Source organism: Hirundo rustica, chromosome 26 (assembly GCF_015227805.2).
Source record: "Hirundo rustica isolate bHirRus1 chromosome 26, bHirRus1.pri.v3, whole genome shotgun sequence".
Taxonomy (NCBI): Eukaryota; Metazoa; Chordata; class Aves; order Passeriformes; family Hirundinidae; genus Hirundo; species Hirundo rustica.
In genome coordinates, this window is record NC_053475.1 from 4,818,202 (window position 1) to 4,837,051 (window position 18,850).

An 18,850-nucleotide genomic window follows, 5' to 3' on the forward strand; every position below is an offset into this window, starting at 1 on the left:
GTGAGGGTGTTGAGGCCCTGACACAGGGTGCCCAGAGCAGCTGTGGCTGCTCCTGGATCCCTGGCAGTGTTCCAGGCCAGGTTGGATTGGGCTTGGGATAACACCCTGGGGTAGTGGAAAGTTTCCCTGCCCAGGGGCAGGAGTTGGGATGAGGTGAGCTTTAAGGTCCCTTCCAACCCAAACCATTCTGGTATTCTTTGCATGCAAAGGGAAGCAAATCAAACCATGCAGGAAGAAAGACTTGCTCTGCTCAGGCAAAGGGATGTGACAGTTCTCAAGTTACTCCAGGAGTAAGGAATAGATGCTGCAGGAAAAAAGCTGCCTCCCATCTCCCCCATTTTCCTCCAGAGCATCTACCCATTTCCCGAGTGTGAACAGAAGATCCCGGATGTGGGGGGCTGGTGGTGTACTGGGGAATGTACTGGGGATATACTGGTTTTCTTTTGTCTGCACTGGGAGTCTGCTGAGGTTGTACTGTTTTTTCTTTAACTGCAGGAAGGTGAATGCCTGGTTTGGACACGAGCTGCCCCGAGACGCTGTGGCCCTGACGGCTGTGAAATGCACGGGTCCGGAGCTGTCGGGACCAGGTCCGCACGGTCGCTGCCATCCGGGAGTGCAAGTGCCGGGGACAGCGGGGCTGGAAGCGGCGGCTGGGGCTCCTGAAGACCCTGCCAGACTGTCTGTAGGATATGTAAATGAGAGAAGGCTATTTTTTGAATAAAACCTACTTTTAACCAGCGGGTATAAATGAACCCTCTACAAAATGTTTTGCATCTTGTAAAATAAACATCATGGGCAATTTGCAGGTCCTTGGGGCTCCCGTGTGCAGCTCCTCGGCCCTCTGCATCCAGCGTCCCAGGAGGATGCAGCTGTCTGGCACAGGCTGTGGGGTGCACGGCTTCGCTGCTCCCGGTTACAAACTGTGGAGCCGGAGACAGGCGGGGGAACCAGGAGCTGGGCATGTCGGGGCAGAGCTGTCCCCTCTGCAGGCACCCCCAGATATCCTGTGGGACATACTGCTGCTGAGCTGGGGAGAGAAGGGAAAGGATCCCGGGGATGGATTTCCTCTCTCCGTTAACTCCAGCCTGTCGGTGCCGCCGTGCCTGTTCTGCATAATTAACAGCCCTTCGGGCTGCAATAAACAGTGGGCACCGCTGGACATTAGCCTTCACCTTGTCTCCCATCAGGTGGTCTTAGCAGGGCTTCAGCCTGTTGATGAATTAGTTAATTAATGCTAATTTTTTCCATTCACTCCCATGGCAGCTGTACAGCGCGTCATGTCCACCTGCACCAGCTTGGTTTCTCTGTGACTGGGGAACGAGACCTAAAGAATTGTCTTTTATCCCACTACCCGCATATTTAATTAAATTGAAGAATTCAGGAATTAGCAGCAAATGCCTTTTTAATTCCCAGGAAGGCAATAGTTGTGGGGGGGGGGGTTTTGTGTTGGTTTTTTTTTTTTTTTTTTTTTTTTTTTTTTTTTTTTTTTTTTTTTTTTTACCAAAACAAAACAAAAAAAGGCTGGGTTAGGGTTCTGCTGTGGTGTGACCCCACAGCCCGGGGCCGCAGCACCACCGGGTCCTCTGCTGGAACCTGCTCTGCCCCGTGGCCTCGGCTCCTCGGCAGGACACACAGCCTGCACCGAGAGAGGGGACCCCGGGCACCCCACCCTGCACACTGACAGGGACATGGTGTGGGGATACCAGTCTGACACTGAGCCCCCGCCACGATCCGCGCTCTCAGCAGCGGCTGCGAGAGGGGCAGCACGGGCTGCTGTGGCAGGACCATGGGGAGGGGATGCTCATCTTGATGGGCTGCATTCCTCCACACAAAGGTGCTCCGATTTGTCCCATTAGTGCCGTCATTAAAATCCAGTTAGTCCCCTACGGAGAGCCAATGCAGCCCAGCCAAGACGCTGGCAAGGAGCTGGTGGCCAACACCCCCGTTTCCCCTATAGCCCTGGGAGTGCCTGGTGAGCCGTCCTCCTTCCCGCTTGTGTACTGGGGCTAATTGATGCAGGGGGCCCGGGAGCCGGGCTTCTCACCTTGTTAGCATGGCAATTAGCTCTCTTTACCCTCCTGATTGCTCCTGTGCATATTTCACTTCAGTCCAGCTTTCCAGTGAGTTATAAATGCAGCACCGGGGAGGCCGGCGGAGTTGCGAAGGGACAGGGCACAGAGCCATGCTGGGGACTGTCCTGCTGCTGCTGGCCCTGGCCAAGACGGCATGCCCGAGCCCAGCCAGCGTGGCGAGCCGGCGGGCTGAGGCGCTGAAAAAACTCCTGGAAGTCTTTGGCATGGAAGACCCTCCGGCCCCCCCAACTCACTTCAAGCAGCCACCCCAGTACATGGTGGATTTATTCAACACTGTTGCCAATGCAGACGGTGTCACCAAGAACCCTGACATCCTGGAAGGCAACACTGTCCGCAGCTTCCTGGATAAAAGTAAGGCGGAGGGGGGGCTGTGGTGCTGGGATGCGGTTGTGGGGAGGAGCTGAACGTGGCTGGTGGCCGTGCGCCCCAGGGTTTGCTCTTCTAAACACATCCTTCTCTCCAGCTCACAGCGAGGAGATGCGGTTCCTGTTTGTCCTCTCCAGCGTGGCCAAGAATGAGAAGATCCTGACGGCAGAGCTGCACCTCTTCCGCCTCTGGCCGAGGGTCACGGACGGGCCCAAAAGGCACCACTTCTGCCAGGTGAGGAGAGGGCTGGGGATGGGCATGGGGCTGGGGCTGTCCTCCAGCCTGTGCTCAGGGATGCCACTGGCACACTGTGGTCATTTGCCTGCAGTGGGAACGTGGCCTGGCCCTAGGATCACATGAACAAATATTTCACAGAGAATCACAATGATTTAACTGTGGCAGGTTCTTAAATATCCTTGTGCAAACTTGTGCTTGTGCAAACATTAGCAAAGGCACACCAAGGTTGTTACAGATCCATGCTGACAATTCTCCATCTCCCTCCACACCTCTGTCCAGGGTCAACCCCTCGGGCAGAATACACTGAGGTGACCTCCTTTCTGCCTTCCCCAGGTCAGTGTGTACCAGGTGCTGGAGAAAGACAAGCCAGACACCCCCGAAGGGAAGAAGCTGCTGGCAGCACGGCTTGTCTCACTGCAAACCTCGGGCTGGGAAGTCTTTGCCATCACACCAGCTGTGAGTCACTTTTCTTCTGTTTTGTGCAGCACAGAGGGAATCCTGGGGTTCACATGAAGGGGTTTTTTAAACTCATTTCATCCCCAGCAGCCTTTCAGGCTCCAGTGTAGTTTCCTGCCTGCAGTCTCTGCAGTGACATGGGGGGATACATCCTCTGGGAGGGGGAGGAAGAAGTCCTGCCGAGAGCCCCAGGTGCTGCTTCATCCTTCCCCGAACTCATCTCACTGCTCTGCAGGGGATGCTGGTGCTGGCTCCTGCCACAGCGTCCCCTGTGCTGCAGCCTCGGAGCAACCCTTTCCCACAGAGTGTGGCCTCAGGGGCTCCTGGTTCACGATATCCTGCTGCTGGCCTGGGCCCTGGCTGTGGGGACACCAGTGCAGTGCCTGTCCTGGTGACGGGATGGTGACACCGGTTTGGTTCCCCAGGTTCGCGACTGGACCGAAGATGAAAGCAGCAACCAGGGTTTGCTGGTGACAGTCCAGGGCCTGGGGGGGAGCCCGCTTGACCCCCCACCCCTGCAGTTTGCATCTGGCCGGGGCCACCACGAGAGCAAGAAGCCCATGCTGGTCCTTTTCACAGACGATGGGCGCCGTGGAGCATCGCTGCCCACAGCTGGCTTCCCAGGTGAGTCCCACATGCCTGGCACGGCTCCCTTGGTGCCAACATCCCTGTCCCAGGGGGTGCTCCCCACACGTGGGCTCCTCAAATCCAAACCTTCTTCTCTGGCTGGTGGGAGAGGCTCTCTCTTTTCTGGTGTAGCCTGCTCCGTGGTATTGCCTTCTTGCAGATGTGAAGCTGGATTTGAGTTTGGCCGTGAGACTGAGGCTGTCACCTCCTGGTGGCTCTGTCTGGGCTGGTGACAGGCTGTGACCAGAGGGTTGCAGACAAAACCTGTGGGGAGGGATGGCTGGGGGGCCTGTAGTATTTTCTCCCTCCACCCAGGCTCACGCAGTGGCCAATAGCATTGGATGCTCCTTTCTGACAGATTTAAAGCCTCAGGCTCCTGATCTCCCTGCCAAGATGCCGGTGCCCAAGCTGGGCAGGTCACGCAGTACACGCTCGCTGGACCGGTTTCAGCCCTGCCAGAGGCATCCCTTGTCTGTGGACTTCGAGGAGATTGGCTGGTCTGGCTGGATCATCTCACCACGGGGGTACAACGCCTTCCACTGCAAAGGCTCCTGCCCCTTCCCTCTGGGCGAGAACATGCGTCCGACGAACCACGCCACGGTGCAGTCCATCATCAATGCCCTGAAGCTGAGCGAGGGTGTCAGCAGCCCCTGCTGTGTGCCCGACAAGCTCTACTCCATCAACCTCCTCTACTTCGATGACGACGAGAATGTGGTCCTCAAGCAGTATGATGACATGGTGGCCGCGAGCTGCGGCTGCCACTGAGGCAGGAGTTGCAGGGGGCTGGAAACACCACTGCAGTAGAGGCTGCACCCGCTGCCTCCAAAGCATCAGTGGGGTCTCTGTCCCACAGACCCTCTAAAAGAGACTGGATGAGCAAAGCAAGGGGGTGCTGGGTCTGCCCCTGACAGGGCCAGCCCAGGAAGGCTCAGGGCCGAGCTCTGATCAAATCAACCCGAACGAGCCAATGTGAACCAGCAGCCCCAGGGAAGCCGCTCCATTTTGGGGTGCTCTGTGCGGGGGCATGGGTGTCCCTGCCCATACAGAGGCTTCTGCAGGCTGTACTATATGTATATAGCAAGAGCACTAATATATGACAGATACCGCCTGTACAGTGTCCTGTAAATATCTGTACATTCCTGCATTGCTGTGACTTGTAAAATTAATTCCGAGTAATTATTTAAAAGTGCCATTCTCCAAAGGCTGCCTGTGGACTCTGAACTGCTGCCAGGACCAGGGCAAGCAGACATCTCACAGGCACAGGGAAGGGGATGCACACGGGGGGATGAAGATCCAGCCACAGCGCAGTCTCCAAGGGCAAGGGGACGAGGTTGGTGTGCCCCATTCCTTGAAAGCTGAATGATCTCAGGATTCATCAGTCTGCAACTGCGGGTGCAGGGAGGTTGAGCAAGAGATGGGGGTGCTCGGGGGAATGTGGTGACGGGGTCTGGGGTGGAATGGGGGTGTGTATAGAGGTGCCTGGAGCTGATGCTGCTGGGGCAGGTGGATGGTGGCTATCATGGTTTAACCCCAGATGGCAACTACACACCACACAGCCACTGGCCTCCCCATCCTGGTGGGATGGGGAGGAGAATCAGAAGAAAAGGTAAAACCTGTGGGTTGAGATAAGGAAAGTTAAATAATGGAAATAAAAGAATACAAAATATTGTAATATTTAATAATATTTGTAATGAAAAGGGAGACACCAGAAGGAAGGAGTCATAAACACTGGGACAGAGAGGTGATGCCCAATACCCAGTTGCTCAGCACCCACTGATCTGTGCCCAGCGTGTCTCCTAGCAGCAATCAGCTGCTGGTAGACGAGTGTGTGATAAAGATTATTCTCACCCTGAATCTAAAATACAGCATTGTACCAGCCACTGGGAAGAAAATTAACTCTATTGCAGCTGAAACCAGGACAGGGGGGTGGGAGAGCTCTGGGGGAAGATGGTCAGAGGAAACTGCTGTGCCCAGAGAGAATGTTCCTCATGGAAGACAAATGGGGTGGAAACCAGAGCTGCCCAATGCAGTGGGATCAGATCAGTGCTGGGGAGGTGTACAGAGGGCGGGTGTCAGTGTGGGTTACCAAGGAGAGGGTGCTGGCACAGCCCCCTTGTCCCCTGCAGTCCAGCTCTCAGTGGGAATGTGGCTGTCCCTGCCAGAGCACTCAGCTCCTCCAAATCCCTTTCCAAGCTTCCAATAACAGCAGCTTAGCTACAGTCCCAGGCTGATACCAGGAGTCCCCTGGCACCTCTGCATCTCCAAGCCCAGCTCACTAGCAAGCGAATTGCACCCTGGCCTGTCTGGCAGCAGTTTCTTCCCCCTGCTCACCTGGAAGCAGCAGCTGTTGGCCCTTCCCCAACCCTCCCTGCAGCCCAAGGTCCCTCTCTCCATCTCACCCAAGGGAAGGGTGTATCCCTTCAGGAGGCCATTGACTGGACATAGTCCCACACCGGAGAGCAAATCCTTCCCCTGTTACCCCTAGACATGTCCCCTGCTGCCTCCCATGATGTGAACACTGGGCAGAGCCAACTGGTGTGTCCTGATGAAATGCACATCCCAGTTCCAATGCAACCAGGCCCAGGCACATCATTCCAAAACAAATGCATGAACAGGCTCATCTGCATCCCTGAGAGCGCAGTCCCTGGGCTTGTGAGCTGTGGGGAGATGTCCCCTCCTCACCCCAAACAATGAGCAGTTCACTGAATCACAGACACTGGCTGGACAAGAATCCATGACAATGAAGGTTCAGGCCTGGTTTATTAAATACCTGTTCCTGGGGGTGCTCTGGCTACAAGTTTTGTATGCCTGTAGTGCCTGTGGGTCCGATCATAGCAGCATCCCAAGTCAGGACTGTGCCCCAAACTCTACGGCAGTTGGAAGAAGAGCAGGTTTGGCTGGAAGGTTGCATGGCTGTAGCCTTTCCCATGGGCCTTCACCCAAACCCCCACACTGGACTAGGCCTGGGCTGCTTGGCTGGGAGGGAGTCCGGGGGCCCTGGGCAGGGGGAGCCTGTGTGTGTCCCACTCAGTGGGGAAGGGAGCAGCACCTGCACGTGTGTCACACTGGGCTACCTGCCTCAGACAGGTGACAGTTCAGTCCCATCCCTCACTCCGTGATGTCAGGGTGCCCCTTGCCTCAGCCCACGGCAGGCAAACATCCTGTCTTGGCTGTACAGCTCCCGAGCCACCTCTGACTGATCGCTCTGCAGGACAGCAGTGTCCAGCACGCAGCAGTGAGGGAGGCCCCAGCTGGCAGCAGCCCCTGTGCAACAGCAGAGGCCTGGCACTGTTGTGACACTGGCACTGTTGTGACTCTGCCCATAGCTTGGAGCCTCCTTGGGGGACAGGACCTACTTGGAGGATGGCCAGGATAGGGGATGTCTGGTGGGTGGAGAGCCTGTGGTCAGCGATAATAGTGGGGGTCAGCTCTACAGCACTCTGAGAACTTCCGCAGGACTCGCTCCTTCAAGCGGATCCTCCTGGAAAGCTGAAGTGACTGGCTCATCTCATGGGCCTTCAGCTTGGCATAATAGTCAGAAAATTTGTTGTAGAGGATGGAGATGGGCATTCCATTGAGGATGATGCCGAAGGAGATGCAGACAAACGCCACCATCCTGCCGAGTATTGTGTCAGGCACAGTGTCTCCGTAGCCCACAGTGGAGAGGCTGACCTGTACAGGGACAGAAAATGATAAAATCCCATGGGAACAAGCCCAGCAGACCCTGCTGGCTGGTGCTGGGACTGACTCCCTCCCACCCCTCTGTGGAGCCACCTGTCCCCTGCTACTAGTGCCAGACCCTGACCCTGATAGCAGCCAGCTGAGCTGTCCCCTCTCCAGAGCCTGCACGGCCACAGCTCTGCTGCCCAGGCTGTGCCCCGCAGGCCTGGAGAGTTGAAGGAAAGGGCTGGCTGAGCCCCAGAAGCACAGATCAGAGGCCAGAACCTGCTCCCTCACTGCTTTGTGTGTGTGTCTCTTCAAAGGCAGATAGACACACCTGAGCTGAGCCTTCCCTAGCAGCTGGTGTCTGTTGGAGCTTCCTTCCCCTTCAGAGCTGTGGCTCCACAGATTCCTGGCTGTGAGCTCCCTGGTCCCAAAAAAAAAAATCTTCCTGGAGCCTCCCTCCAGGAGAAACAGGGAATGCCTGGGAGTATGTTTAATAAATGGGGAGCAGGGCTATGGGGACAGGGTGAGAGCTGAGATCAGAGATTTTCGTGCTTAGCAGGGAGCTGTGCTCCCAGAGACAGGCTCAGCCTGGGATGTTGAAACGCTTGAACATGGTGATGTAGCTGAGTGATTTTGCCCTTCCTCGAGGAGGGATGAATTTGAAGCAGATAGCCTTTGGTGGCCAAAGGGAATTATAGGAGCAGCAGTGATCTCTGGGATCATTTAATCTGTAAATCAAACTGCTCTTATAACCCGTGGCTCTCAAGTGCTTTAGCTGCTCCCCATCTCAGAGGTAATGCCAGGTATATTATAGCGCTCAGCTCTGCAGAGCTACTGGCTCCTGGCACAAGCAGGGCAGTGAACAGGCAGCATACCCCAGTCTGTACCCACTCTCATGACACGGGCTGAGGCACAGTGTGACTATGGGCCCCACATGCAGCCCTGGGTTCCCCATCTCAGACCCACAAGCTCTTGTGCCTCTTGAGCTCAGCAGGGCCACAATGCTGCCCAGGCCTCAGGCTCTCCAGGGTGGCTGTCACCATGCCCACAGGCTGCAACCACTCAACACTTGGGTCCCATGACAGATAAAGCTGAGTCACATCCCCCTTGTTCAACTCAGGCCGAGAGGTTTACAAGCCACCACCTCTGTCTCACCGTCCCACCCCAGCACCAGCTTTTAAGCCCCTGAGCTCAGTCGAAACCTCTAATTTCTTTTCTCAGAGCATGCAGGGCTCTGGGTTTCCCACCATTACTGAACTGGTGGGAAGGCTGGGCCCTTTCTGCCTCCTGGTCAGCAGCAGTGGTGAATCCCCTGAGCACCAGGGCAGCCCCTACCCAGGGAGCCTCCCCCGACACCCTTCTGGAAGAAGCTGCTCACACCTTACCGCTGCCCACCACCACGCGCAGGGGATACTGGTGAAGTCAGTGCCGGGCACATCGTGTTCCACCGAGTGTATGAGAGCGGAGAAGGTGAAGACCCCCATGGCAATGAAGAGGAGGAGGCAGCAAACCTGCTGGTAGCACTGGCGCATGGTGAAGCTGAAGGCCCGGAGGCCAGTGGAGTGACGTGCCAGCTTGAGGATGCGGAAGATCCTCATGAGCTTGATGAGCTTGAGGACTTTGCCCAGCTTGCTCACATTCTCCACCTTGTGCAGCTCCTCATGGTACTGCATTTCTCCATCGTCCAGACTTTCAAAGAGGATCTGGATATAGAAGGGCAGGATGGCCACCAGGTCTATAGCATTAAATGCTGCCCGCAGAAAGTTCCTGAAGCTGGAGGCGGCTAGGAGCCGCAGGATATATTCAGAGGTAAAGAAGATGGCACAGACAATCTCCATCTGCTCCATCCACACTTTCCCTGTCTCATTTTTCATCTCCTCCACTGTGCTCAGTGTCATGCCCACAATGGAGATAAGCACAAAGAAGCTCGACATGACAGCAATGATCTTGGCTGGGACAGAAGAGTACGGGTTCTCAATGAGGTTCCAGGCCACCTTCCGAAACCGACCCAGAAACTTGCCATCAAACTGCGCCCCTGACTCTAGGGGTTCCAGTTCTGCCTCCAGCTCCTTCTCTATTTTCAGGTACTCACTGAGTTCATCTTGCTTTTCCTCCAACAGGATCCGGCAGCAGCGTTGGGAGTATTTCAGGTGGATTCCCCAGTACTCGATTTCCTCCACAAAGTTACTGGGGCACATCTCATCCATCACCCAAAGGACCCCACTGCGGTAAAAGTGGAAGATGTAGTGGAAAATTGAAGGATCTCTATCAAAGAAATACTCATTCTTCTGCACCAAGTAGTCATCACAGAGTTGCAGCTTCTTCACAGGGTCAGTATAGAGGGCCAGCTTCCCAAGCCGGGTGATGGGATACTGGGCCAGTACCTTGTAAGGAATCTGGAACAATTTGCCACCCACGTTAATGTTGAGCAGGTACTTGTTCCTTTGGGTTGGAGTCTGGCTGTTCTGGTTACTATCTGCCACATTCTGCATGGAGTTCCATTGCCTTACCAGGCTGTCCTGTGCAAACGGGATGTAGCATTCCTCTTCCTCTGGGGTCCGGCAGTGGCCCTGGTGATCCCCTATCTTCAGGCTGGCTGAGAGACTTGCTCGCCTGGTCCACTGTTGCCTCATGGTGCCCAGTCTTCCTGCAGCGACTCCTGTTATGGACTGCAGGACAGCAGCTCTGGCTTCATGGGAATGCTCCCACTGGGCACATGCTGACTGGGATGAGTGCTGCGAGCTCAAGGCAGTGGAGTGGCTGCTCCAGGAGTGGCTGCTCCAGGGGCACAGCTGTGTCTTGGTGCCACGTGGCACCTGCCGGGGTCCCAAAGCCGATTGCTGATCAGATTGGGGTTTGCATCGTAGCAGTCGGAGGCGGCCAAGGGCCCGCTTCTTAAGACGCTAATGGGATTGAGGCACTAGTCCTTTATGTAAGGAACTATTTCTAGCTCTGCACTTCTCTTTTCCCTTATTCTGTCCTTATTAGCTGTTGGCATTTGCTGCATGCTGTTTCCTGGAAGGACATCCATGACAGCAAACTGGAATCAGCACAAACTTGCCGCGATTTACCCTCTGTTGATGGGACATGAAGGTGCAGACATTGGATTGCAGGATTTGGATTGGCTTTGTACCCCCACACCAGATGCTGCTCTTGGCACCAGCCGTTCGTTAAAGGCTAATGCAGCTGCCTTGGCTGTCAGCTGTCACAGCCAGAGAAGGGAGGTGGTCATGACCTCTCAGTTCATCCCCCAAGTCCCACAGTGCAGATTTAGAGGGGATGAGGTGAAGGAACCACCTCCACCTCCACACAGTGTCCAAGAAGGTCCCCTGAGGGACAGGCTGCCCCTGTGTCATCTTATTAGCCTTCAGCCCCACGAGTCACCCAGGCAGGGGCAGGAACAGGACACTGGAAATGCAAGTACATGGTAAAATTTCCTCTGAACTATTTGAATTGAAAAGGAGGAAATAATCCTTTGGATTTGCAAGTAAAAGGGGAACCAAAATTGAACAGGCTGATCTTTGAGGTCTTATCCTGGAATACAATCCTACTTCAACATGTAAAACATCACATTGATCGCCATGAACTGGTCTAATTAAATACAGAGATGTGGAGGACAAAGATGCTCCTGGCCTGAAAAGCAGCTTAGGCTCCACTACAGTTAGAAAAACAAAAACACTTCAAGCACCAGACAGAGGAAGGGAAATTGCTGTCAGAAACCCAGCCCAAAGTTTTGGCACAAGATCCATAAAATGTGTTTCTTTCAACCCTGAAGCACTCAGCTCAGGAAGCAGAAAGTAAAACCTGCAATGTCTTGTGAGTTTCGCCCAGGGCGTCATACCCCATCACACAGAGCAAGTGCTCTGCCTTGTACCACAGAACAGCTGGGCTCAGCTTGGCAGCTGCAGCTCAGAGTATGATCTGGGACCGGCTGGTGACAGCTGACCTTGGCCACGCGGCCTTGCCAGCCCCAGCCCCTTCAATTGGCTCAGCCCTGCCCTGCTGGCACTCCTGGAGCCCTTCTTGCCCTGCAGTGCTCCCCACTTTGTGCTCTGCTCTGGCAAAGAAGAGACAAGTTCAGGCATTTTTTTCCCTTTGCTTTTGGCTGAGGTCCCCACTTGTCCCCAGTTCAGCATACTGTGGCATCTCTTCCTCCTGTCCCCACCCTGTTTGCTTTGCTCCTGTATATAATTTTCCCTGCTACAGCTGCTCTGTGCTGGAGTCACCTCTGTCCTAGGCAGGCACAGCAGCACCAGTTTCCCCATGGCGACTCACACCAGCCCACCCACCCCAAGTCCTCTTCCCCAGGATGTGACAATCCAAAGGTGATGCAGCCCCTGGCCTCCCACATACAGAATCCAGGGAAATGCACATATCCAGGAAAATTAAACACTCCAGAACTTGTTAATTTTACATTCTTTATTCTCCTGTGTCAGTCACCACAGCTATCTCCACCTGTCCCTATGGAAACAGAAGGTTGTGCGTGCCCTTGCAAATGACTCCTTGGTACTAAAAATAGCAGCCCTGGAATAACTCAGGACTCCATACCACATATAGAAGCTCCTCCTGTGGGATATGGCAGCACTCACACACTATCCAGGAGTGGAAGACTCCTACCCCAAGGCTGATGACTGGTGTCTGCTTGGCAAGCCAAGTTCCGACCTTCAAGGCACAGAGGTCAGCAGCCAAGGCAGCAGCTTGGCGTGCTTAGTGAACACTTGTGCAAGGTGCACATGGCCAATACTGAACTAGAGGCACTGGGCACTAATCTGCCCCTGCACAGTCAGTTCTGAGAGGTGCCACGGCACAGAGTCCTTTGGGTGGGGCCCCAGGTGTCACACAGAGAGTGTCTGACCCAAGATGTGATGCATTTCCAGAGACACTTCCACCAAACCAAGATGCTCAGAGCCCTGTCCAACTTGGTCCAGGGAGGTGACAGTCACAGCTGCTCTGGGCAACCTGTGCCAGGGCCTCACCACAAAACCCTCCTTCACGTCCTACCTAAGCTCACCCTCTGGTTGTACCTGTTGCCCCTTGTCCTTACGGGGTTTGGTGAAAAGGCCCCTCCATCTTTCTTACAATCCCCCTTTAGCCATGGACATGACACAACAAGGCTCCCCAGAGCTGTCTCTTCTCCAGGGTTTGCCCTAACAAAAGTACAGGACCTTTCACTTGACCTTATCAAACTTCATGAGGTTCCTGTTGGCCTGAAGGTCCCTCTGGATGACATCCCTCTCCTCAGCTGCACTCCTCAGCCTGGCTGAGGGTCCATTTGATCCCACTCTACACACCACTGATGAAAACCCAGAATAGCACTGGTCCCAGTAAGGACTCTTGAGGAACACCACTCATGTCAGAACAACTTTAAGGAAGACACCATTAAAAATATTAAGAGGAGCCCCATGCAGCATTCAGCACTGGGGTGAGCAGAGCAGGTGGAGATGTTTGTAGAAGGGAGTGTGAGAGGAGCTGCTGGCCCAGAAGCTCCTTGCCCCATGTAGGCTTGGGTGACAGCACACCAAAGCTAGAGTAACTGTCACCTCCATGGTGGCACTGTCAGTAAAAGCCTCCCATGCACGGGACTGAGCAGCATCAAACAGTAGTGCAAACATGGAGTATTTGTCTGATCTGTGCAGGCAGTGAGTGACTATGGAAATAAGCGAGAAAGCTCCTGTTCCCTGATAAAATCCAGGGGTAAGGATGGGGCAGATGAAAAAAGGCTCTTGGCTGGAAGTGGAAGGAGTCAGTTGAACTACCACCTTTGGGAGGGCTGATGTCACAGCACCAGGGAAGGTCCTGTGCTATTTCTGGAGCCAAGGTAGTCCCACAATCTAAGACCCATTTACAGAGAGAGCATCCTCTTGGTATTCTAGTGTAACAACCCAGATTCGAGAGCTGATGTCCAATTCAGTCAGGCTCTGTGGTGAGCAGGAGACAGATCAGGCTAGTCCCACCTTATCACCTCGGGATAAGGATCCCTGTTATAAAGCGAGAAAAACATCTGGTTATTGACAGTCCTTTGGGAAGAAACCTAGTTTAACTTCAATTTATGCAAAGTGGAGGAAAAAATCCCGCACCAGAAGATCAGTATCTCAGCAGGACTGCTCTATGTCCTTGGCAGCAAGAAGGAAAGGGGAGACTTCTGCTGCAGGGCCGACTGAAACTCCATGCACCTGGCTGGCAACCTCCAGGGAAGCTGGGAAAACCTCCCTCAGGCACATGAAGCAGAGAAAAACACTTACCCTTCAGGGCAAGGAGCCTTTCTGGCTCTTGTCAGGCATCAACTGTTCTCTGGATGCTTTTTCAAGACTGAAGGTGTCAGATCTGCGTTTTGCTTTGGACAGACCCCACACAGCAACAGAACCTGCAGCTACCAGGATGATCAGGAGCCCTGGAGAGAAGAGTGCACAAGCAGAGACCCACTCACTGGCCTGGTCTTGGGAAAGCTCTGCTGCTCAACACAACGAGCCAACAACCAGAGAAGAGCAGTGTCCCTCACGGGCCAGGGACAGATAGAGAGAGGAGGTGAGCTAGTGCCAGATCGCGTGGAGTGGCCTTTCCAAGGACACAACACACCCAAGGCAGAACAATAATTAAGCTGTGGTGTCAGGCCTCCCTTATCCCTCCCAGCCCAGCAAAAGCAGCTACTGATACAAATCTGGAACTGACTCCATCAGGATACTCAATTTATAGCCTGAGGTAGGTAGGTCCAAGACCATGTGCAGCAGGCTTGAGTCTCACATACCTGCAACAATCAAGATCCATGTGTAACCTTGACTACTTGATGGCACAGAGACCTCAGGCTCAGGGGTAGCTGCAGGCTCTGTGAGGAAACAGAAACAAGCCCATGAGGCTTGCAACTCACCTTATGGTCAGCACCCAAAGCAGTCTTCAATCCACACCTGGCTGAGTTCCCAGCTCACCTCAAGAGCACCGAGAGGCCTTTTTCAATTTAAGCAAAATCTTATCTGCCGCTACTGTGATTAATCCCACGCTAGAGGAAAAAATTCCCACAGGAAATGCGTAACAGGGAAAGGCGGGAAAATTCCAAGCTGGAGCTGGAACTTCAGTACCTCAGCCTGTCCTCATGGCACTGAGAAGGCACAGATAAAACCAAAATGCAGCTCTTCACCTCACCTGCCAACTGAACAGGTGCAGGCATCAAACCCAAACCCAGTCTCTCACACCTGCAGTAATCGCACTCCTCTCCATACCCTCGGAAACTCCCGGGTGAGGGAAGCCCCAAGTGCCCTCCCAAGCAGCCCAGAAAGGCAATGGGTCTGACAAAGGACGCTCCAGAGCCGAGTAGCTCTGGTACCGACAGTACTAGGGTGCACACACAGCCGGACACAAGCCCAGACACTGCCTCTGCAGTCCCTGGTCAGCCCTGAGGGCCCAGAACTTCCTCCTCATCCTCTTCCCTTCAGCCCGTCCCTTCCCCAGAGATCAGAGGAGTTCGGGAGGTGGAAAGATTCCAGTATCTTCTCGAAGCAGCTGCTGGGAATTGCATGTTCTGGAAGAAGGAAGGAAGTACTTCAAAAGCCCTTCCCGAGGGAGCACTGAGGGGCGTCATCGCCGTCCCCATCAAAGGAAGCTGAAGGTGCGGGTCGCCCACAGCGCTTCCTCCACTCACTCACAGTGACCCGCGGTGACCCAGCTGCCCCGGCCAGAGATGGCGGGGAACAAAGGCTTCGATCTGGCTTGCAGCCCCCGCTCGCACCCCCGTACCTGTGCTGACGGCGGGCGGCACCGCCGAGCTCCTCAGCGGAGTCACCGCGGGGCCGCCGGGACTCGGCTCCGCCGCGGTCGCGGTCTCGCAGCCCCGCTCGTCCTCGTCGTCCTCACAGTCGGGGTGGCCGTCGCAGCGCCAGTCCTGAGGGAAGCAGAGGGCGCCGGGCGCGCACTGGAATTCGTCCGGGCGGCAGCGGGACGGGTCGGCTGCGGGGGACGGGGGCGTGAGGGGAGCCCGGGGGGCCCAGCAGGGGAGAGCCCCCTCGCGCCCCACAACGAGGGATCCCGCGCTCGGGGCGCACGAGGGCTCCAGCCAATGAGAGCGAAGGGCGTGCGCGGAGAACCAATGGGCACCGCCCGCCCGGCCGCTCCCCCAGCTCACCCTCGCCTGGCGAGAGCCGCAGAAGCGGCAGAAGCGGCAGCAGCAGCAGTAGCAGCAGCGGGAGCCCCGGCGGCAGCAGTCGCGGCCCGGCCATGCCGCGGGACACAGCCGAAGGGACTCGCTGGGGTCGCCGCGCCGCTACAAACGCGGAGCGCGCAGGAAAAGCGCGTGCGCTCCAACCCGACTTCCACCAATGGGGCGGTCGCGGGGGCGGGGCGCGGGCCCTTGAAGGAGGCCCCGCCCACCTCCTGTGCGCTTCGGGGCGGGGCCCGGGGCGATGTCACCTGACCGGGGTGACAGCAGCAGAGCCGACCCCGCACCGTGCCCGTGCCAGCCTGCCCTGGAGCCGGCGCACGGAGCTGCCAAGGCCGGCTGAGTCTCTTCCCAGCTCCAGAACAGCCGGGCTCTCCCGCAGATCCCTGGCAATCCATCAGCAGCGCGGTCGGCAGTGGGGAGGGGAGGCACTGGACAGCGCTCTGCTGGACTGAGCAGGACAGTGGCGCTGGTGATGGCAGGGGGAGTGCCCCAGGCTGCTGAACTTTTCTTGCAGAGCCTGGGCACAGGGGGAGCCTTGCACTTACTCAGCTTTGCTTTTCATTGACTGACTATAGTTTACAAATGCGTCTGTGTTGTGTCACTAATCCAACCAACAAAATACACTGGTATTAAACAGCAGTAACTGGAAGAAATCAAATACAACAGACAAAATGTAGTAATTACAGCTTTATATACATTTATTAGTCAGACATCAGCTCCCTCCAGCAGCCTGGAGCCACATCCAGCACAGCCTCCCCATCAGAGCTGCACTGGAATCACCTGTGCCCATCATACAGCCTCAGCTCACTCCCTGCTCACAAGTAGGGCTCGTCCTTGGAAATTTCCCACTTCCTAAGTGGTGGTCCTGGTGTCACTGGTTTCTTCCCTGTTGCTGTCACTGTAGTGCCTGAACTGGGGTAGAGAACGGAGGAGAGAGAACAGGCTTTACCAGCACTCTGGAAATCACATTTGAATTTGATCAGAAGTCTAGGATGCAAAGGAGTGCTGGAAGTGTTTGTGAATCAGAGACCCAGAATGGTTTCAATTGGGTGGGACTTCAAAGCCCACCTTGTTCTAGCCCCTGCCATGGGCAGGGACAACTTCCAGTATCCCAGGTGGCTCCAAGCCCTCTCCAACCTTGAACACTTCCAGGGATGGGGTAGCAACAGCTGCTCTGGGCAACCTGTACCAGGGCCTCACTGCCCTCACAGCCAAGAATTTTGTCCCCAATATCCCATCCATCCCTGCCCTCTGGCAGTGGGACACCATTCTCCCTTGTCCTGACCCTCCATCCCTTGTCCCAGTCCCTCTCCAGGTCTCCTGGAGCCCCTTTAGGCCCTGCCAGGGGCTCGGAGCTCTCCCTGGAACCTTCTCTTCTCCAGGTGAGCACCCCCAGCTCTCCCAGCCTGGCCCCAGAGCAGAGGGGCTCCAGCCCTTGGAGCATCTCTGTGGCTTTCTTTGGACTCACTGCAACAGCTCCTTTCTTGGAGGCCCCAGAGCTAGACACAGATGCTCCAGGTGGGGTCTCACCAAAGCAGAATAAATGAACTTCTTCCCACCTCACTTATTTGCAAGGAAATAGAGACCCAAATAATCAGTTCTACATTCTTCCGCCAATCTGGGTAACTCCCCACTGCCGCTGGGCCCCTTCTGCGTTCCTGGTACAAATCAGGAACAGAGCTGACCCCGTTCCACGGCGGCAGCACCGCAGCACCGCCCGCGTCAGACCTACCTGCCGGCCTGTACCCCTGCGGGCAGGGTTCTCTGCGCCGCCGCCACCACCACGGGCGGCAGCGACTCCCGGCGCCCGTCCCGGCTGCAGTAATAGTTATCGGCGAATTTGTGGCTGGGGCCCACCGGGAGCCGCGGCGGCGGCTGGGTCCTAGGCAGAGAACGACCCGAGCGTCAGCGGCGAAGCCGGGGTGGGGGCGGCTCAGCACCCCGCCCGCCGCCCGGCCCGGCCCGGCCGCAGCACCTCTTAGCGATCTCCTCGTAGCGCAGCTGCAGCTTCGCCTGGAGATCCCGCTGCAAGGCAAGGCCAGAGCAGCTCAGGCGGGGCTGCCGCCTTGCGCCGGAGGCTCCGCGGAGCCTGGGGCGCAGCGCAGCGTCCCGCGGGGAAGAGGAGCCCGGAACCCGGGGTTGCTCTTACCCCCGCCAGGAAGTTGCGGAGCCGCCGGATCAGAGTAGTTGCCGTCGCCATCTTGGCCGCGGTGAAGGGCAGGAGCGCGGGGGGCGCCGGGAGCACGCCCGCGGAACGCTGGGTCTCGCGAGACTTGGAGCTATATAAGGCGACTAGGGAGATGCCCGCCCCTTTCCGCGACCCGGAGCCGCCATGGACACGAGTCGCGTGCAGCCTATTAAGCTGGCCAGGGTTGGTATAGGGTCTGGGGGGACTGGGCCGCGATGTGCTGGGCCGCGGCACGGCGCTGATCCTCCACTCTGTCCCTGCAGGTCACTAAGGTGCTGGGGCGGACCGGCTCTCAGGGGCAGTGCACTCAGGTGAGCGGGCCGGGCCGGGCGGGCGCGGTGCAGCGGGCCGGGCCCAGCCAGGCTGACGCGGTCCCGCCCCGCAGGTGCGCGTGGAGTTCATGGACGACACGAGCCGCTCCATCATCCGCAACGTGAAGGGGCCGGTGCGCGAGGGCGATGTTCTCACCCTGCTGGAGTCAGAGCGCGAGGCCCGGCGGCTGCGCTGAGCGGGACCCGGGGTCTCCCCTGCTGCCGGATCGTCCATCGGGGAATGGAGCCTGGCGTAGCTCGTTCGGCCTTGGGGTGCGGGTGGGGAGGAGCGTGGCGGCCGTATCACTGCAATAAAGGGTTTTTCCAGTAGTCCCTTGCCCGGGTTTCACTCATCGAGGGCCCCCTGATACCCCTGCTTTGTCTCCCGTGAGCACCTGCCTCTCTTCTCGGATTCAGTAGCAACATGTCCTGCTTGTTACTGGGGTTACACGTAGTGTCTTCATTGTAATATCGCTGTGTTATTGTATCTTTACTGGCCTGTCACAACAAAAGTAATTGTTTGGATTACAATTAATTCTGACCTTCCTGGTAAGCGATTTTCTGTGTGTGATGGTGAAGTGGCACTGGAAACTTACTAGACCTCAGTGGAATTAAATCACAAGCTGAAACTCAAGCTTGGTACCAGCTTGAAAAGCAAGAGGCTGCTGCTTCTGTCTGTCCTCAGTAGACTGCTCAGTGAATGCTGCCATAAATACCCCTGTTGGCTGTCCTTCCTGGCAGTCACTCACAGAGAGCA

At 56.2% G+C, this 18,850-nt stretch overlaps 5 protein-coding genes across 5 annotated transcripts; 2 read left to right on the plus strand and 3 right to left on the minus strand.

Moving 5' to 3' along the window:
* Window positions 1–1,700: 1,700 nt before the first annotated feature.
* Window positions 1,701–6,066, plus strand: LOC120763448 (bone morphogenetic protein 2-like). Its single transcript, XM_040086757.1, has 5 exons — window positions 1,701–2,444; window positions 2,557–2,693; window positions 3,030–3,152; window positions 3,578–3,776; window positions 4,138–6,066. Exons 1-5 carry the CDS (start codon window positions 2,132–2,134, stop codon window positions 4,542–4,544), a joined length of 1,179 nt encoding a protein of 392 aa, XP_039942691.1. The 5' UTR covers window positions 1,701–2,131; the 3' UTR covers window positions 4,545–6,066.
* A 1,034-nt stretch (window positions 6,067–7,100) lies between these two features.
* Window positions 7,101–10,408, minus strand: LOC120763553 (potassium voltage-gated channel subfamily V member 2-like). Its single transcript, XM_040086989.2, has 2 exons — window positions 8,831–10,408; window positions 7,101–7,451 (listed from the first exon to the last, which is right to left on the minus strand). Exons 1-2 carry the CDS (start codon window positions 10,076–10,078, stop codon window positions 7,185–7,187), a joined length of 1,515 nt encoding a protein of 504 aa, XP_039942923.1. The 5' UTR covers window positions 10,079–10,408; the 3' UTR covers window positions 7,101–7,184.
* A 1,438-nt stretch (window positions 10,409–11,846) lies between these two features.
* On the minus strand, window positions 11,847–15,738 carry CD320 (CD320 molecule). Its single transcript, XM_040086990.2, has 5 exons — window positions 15,559–15,738; window positions 15,174–15,383; window positions 14,191–14,268; window positions 13,688–13,836; window positions 11,847–13,423 (listed from the first exon to the last, which is right to left on the minus strand). The coding sequence occupies exons 1-4, from the start codon at window positions 15,650–15,652 to the stop codon at window positions 13,691–13,693; spliced, it is 528 nt and encodes a 175-aa protein (XP_039942924.1). The 5' UTR covers window positions 15,653–15,738; the 3' UTR covers window positions 11,847–13,423; window positions 13,688–13,690.
* Window positions 15,739–16,266: 528 nt separating this feature from the next.
* Window positions 16,267–17,840, minus strand: NDUFA7 (NADH:ubiquinone oxidoreductase subunit A7). Its single transcript, XM_040087006.2, has 4 exons — window positions 17,744–17,840; window positions 17,570–17,619; window positions 17,327–17,476; window positions 16,267–16,506 (listed from the first exon to the last, which is right to left on the minus strand). The coding sequence occupies exons 1-4, from the start codon at window positions 17,792–17,794 to the stop codon at window positions 16,410–16,412; spliced, it is 348 nt and encodes a 115-aa protein (XP_039942940.1). The 5' UTR covers window positions 17,795–17,840; the 3' UTR covers window positions 16,267–16,409.
* A 55-nt stretch (window positions 17,841–17,895) lies between these two features.
* On the plus strand, window positions 17,896–18,639 carry RPS28 (ribosomal protein S28). The gene is made up of 3 exons (XM_040087007.2): window positions 17,896–17,965; window positions 18,046–18,093; window positions 18,168–18,639. The coding sequence occupies exons 1-3, from the start codon at window positions 17,927–17,929 to the stop codon at window positions 18,288–18,290; spliced, it is 210 nt and encodes a 69-aa protein (XP_039942941.1). The 5' UTR covers window positions 17,896–17,926; the 3' UTR covers window positions 18,291–18,639.
* The last annotated feature ends 211 nt before the right edge of the window (window positions 18,640–18,850 follow it).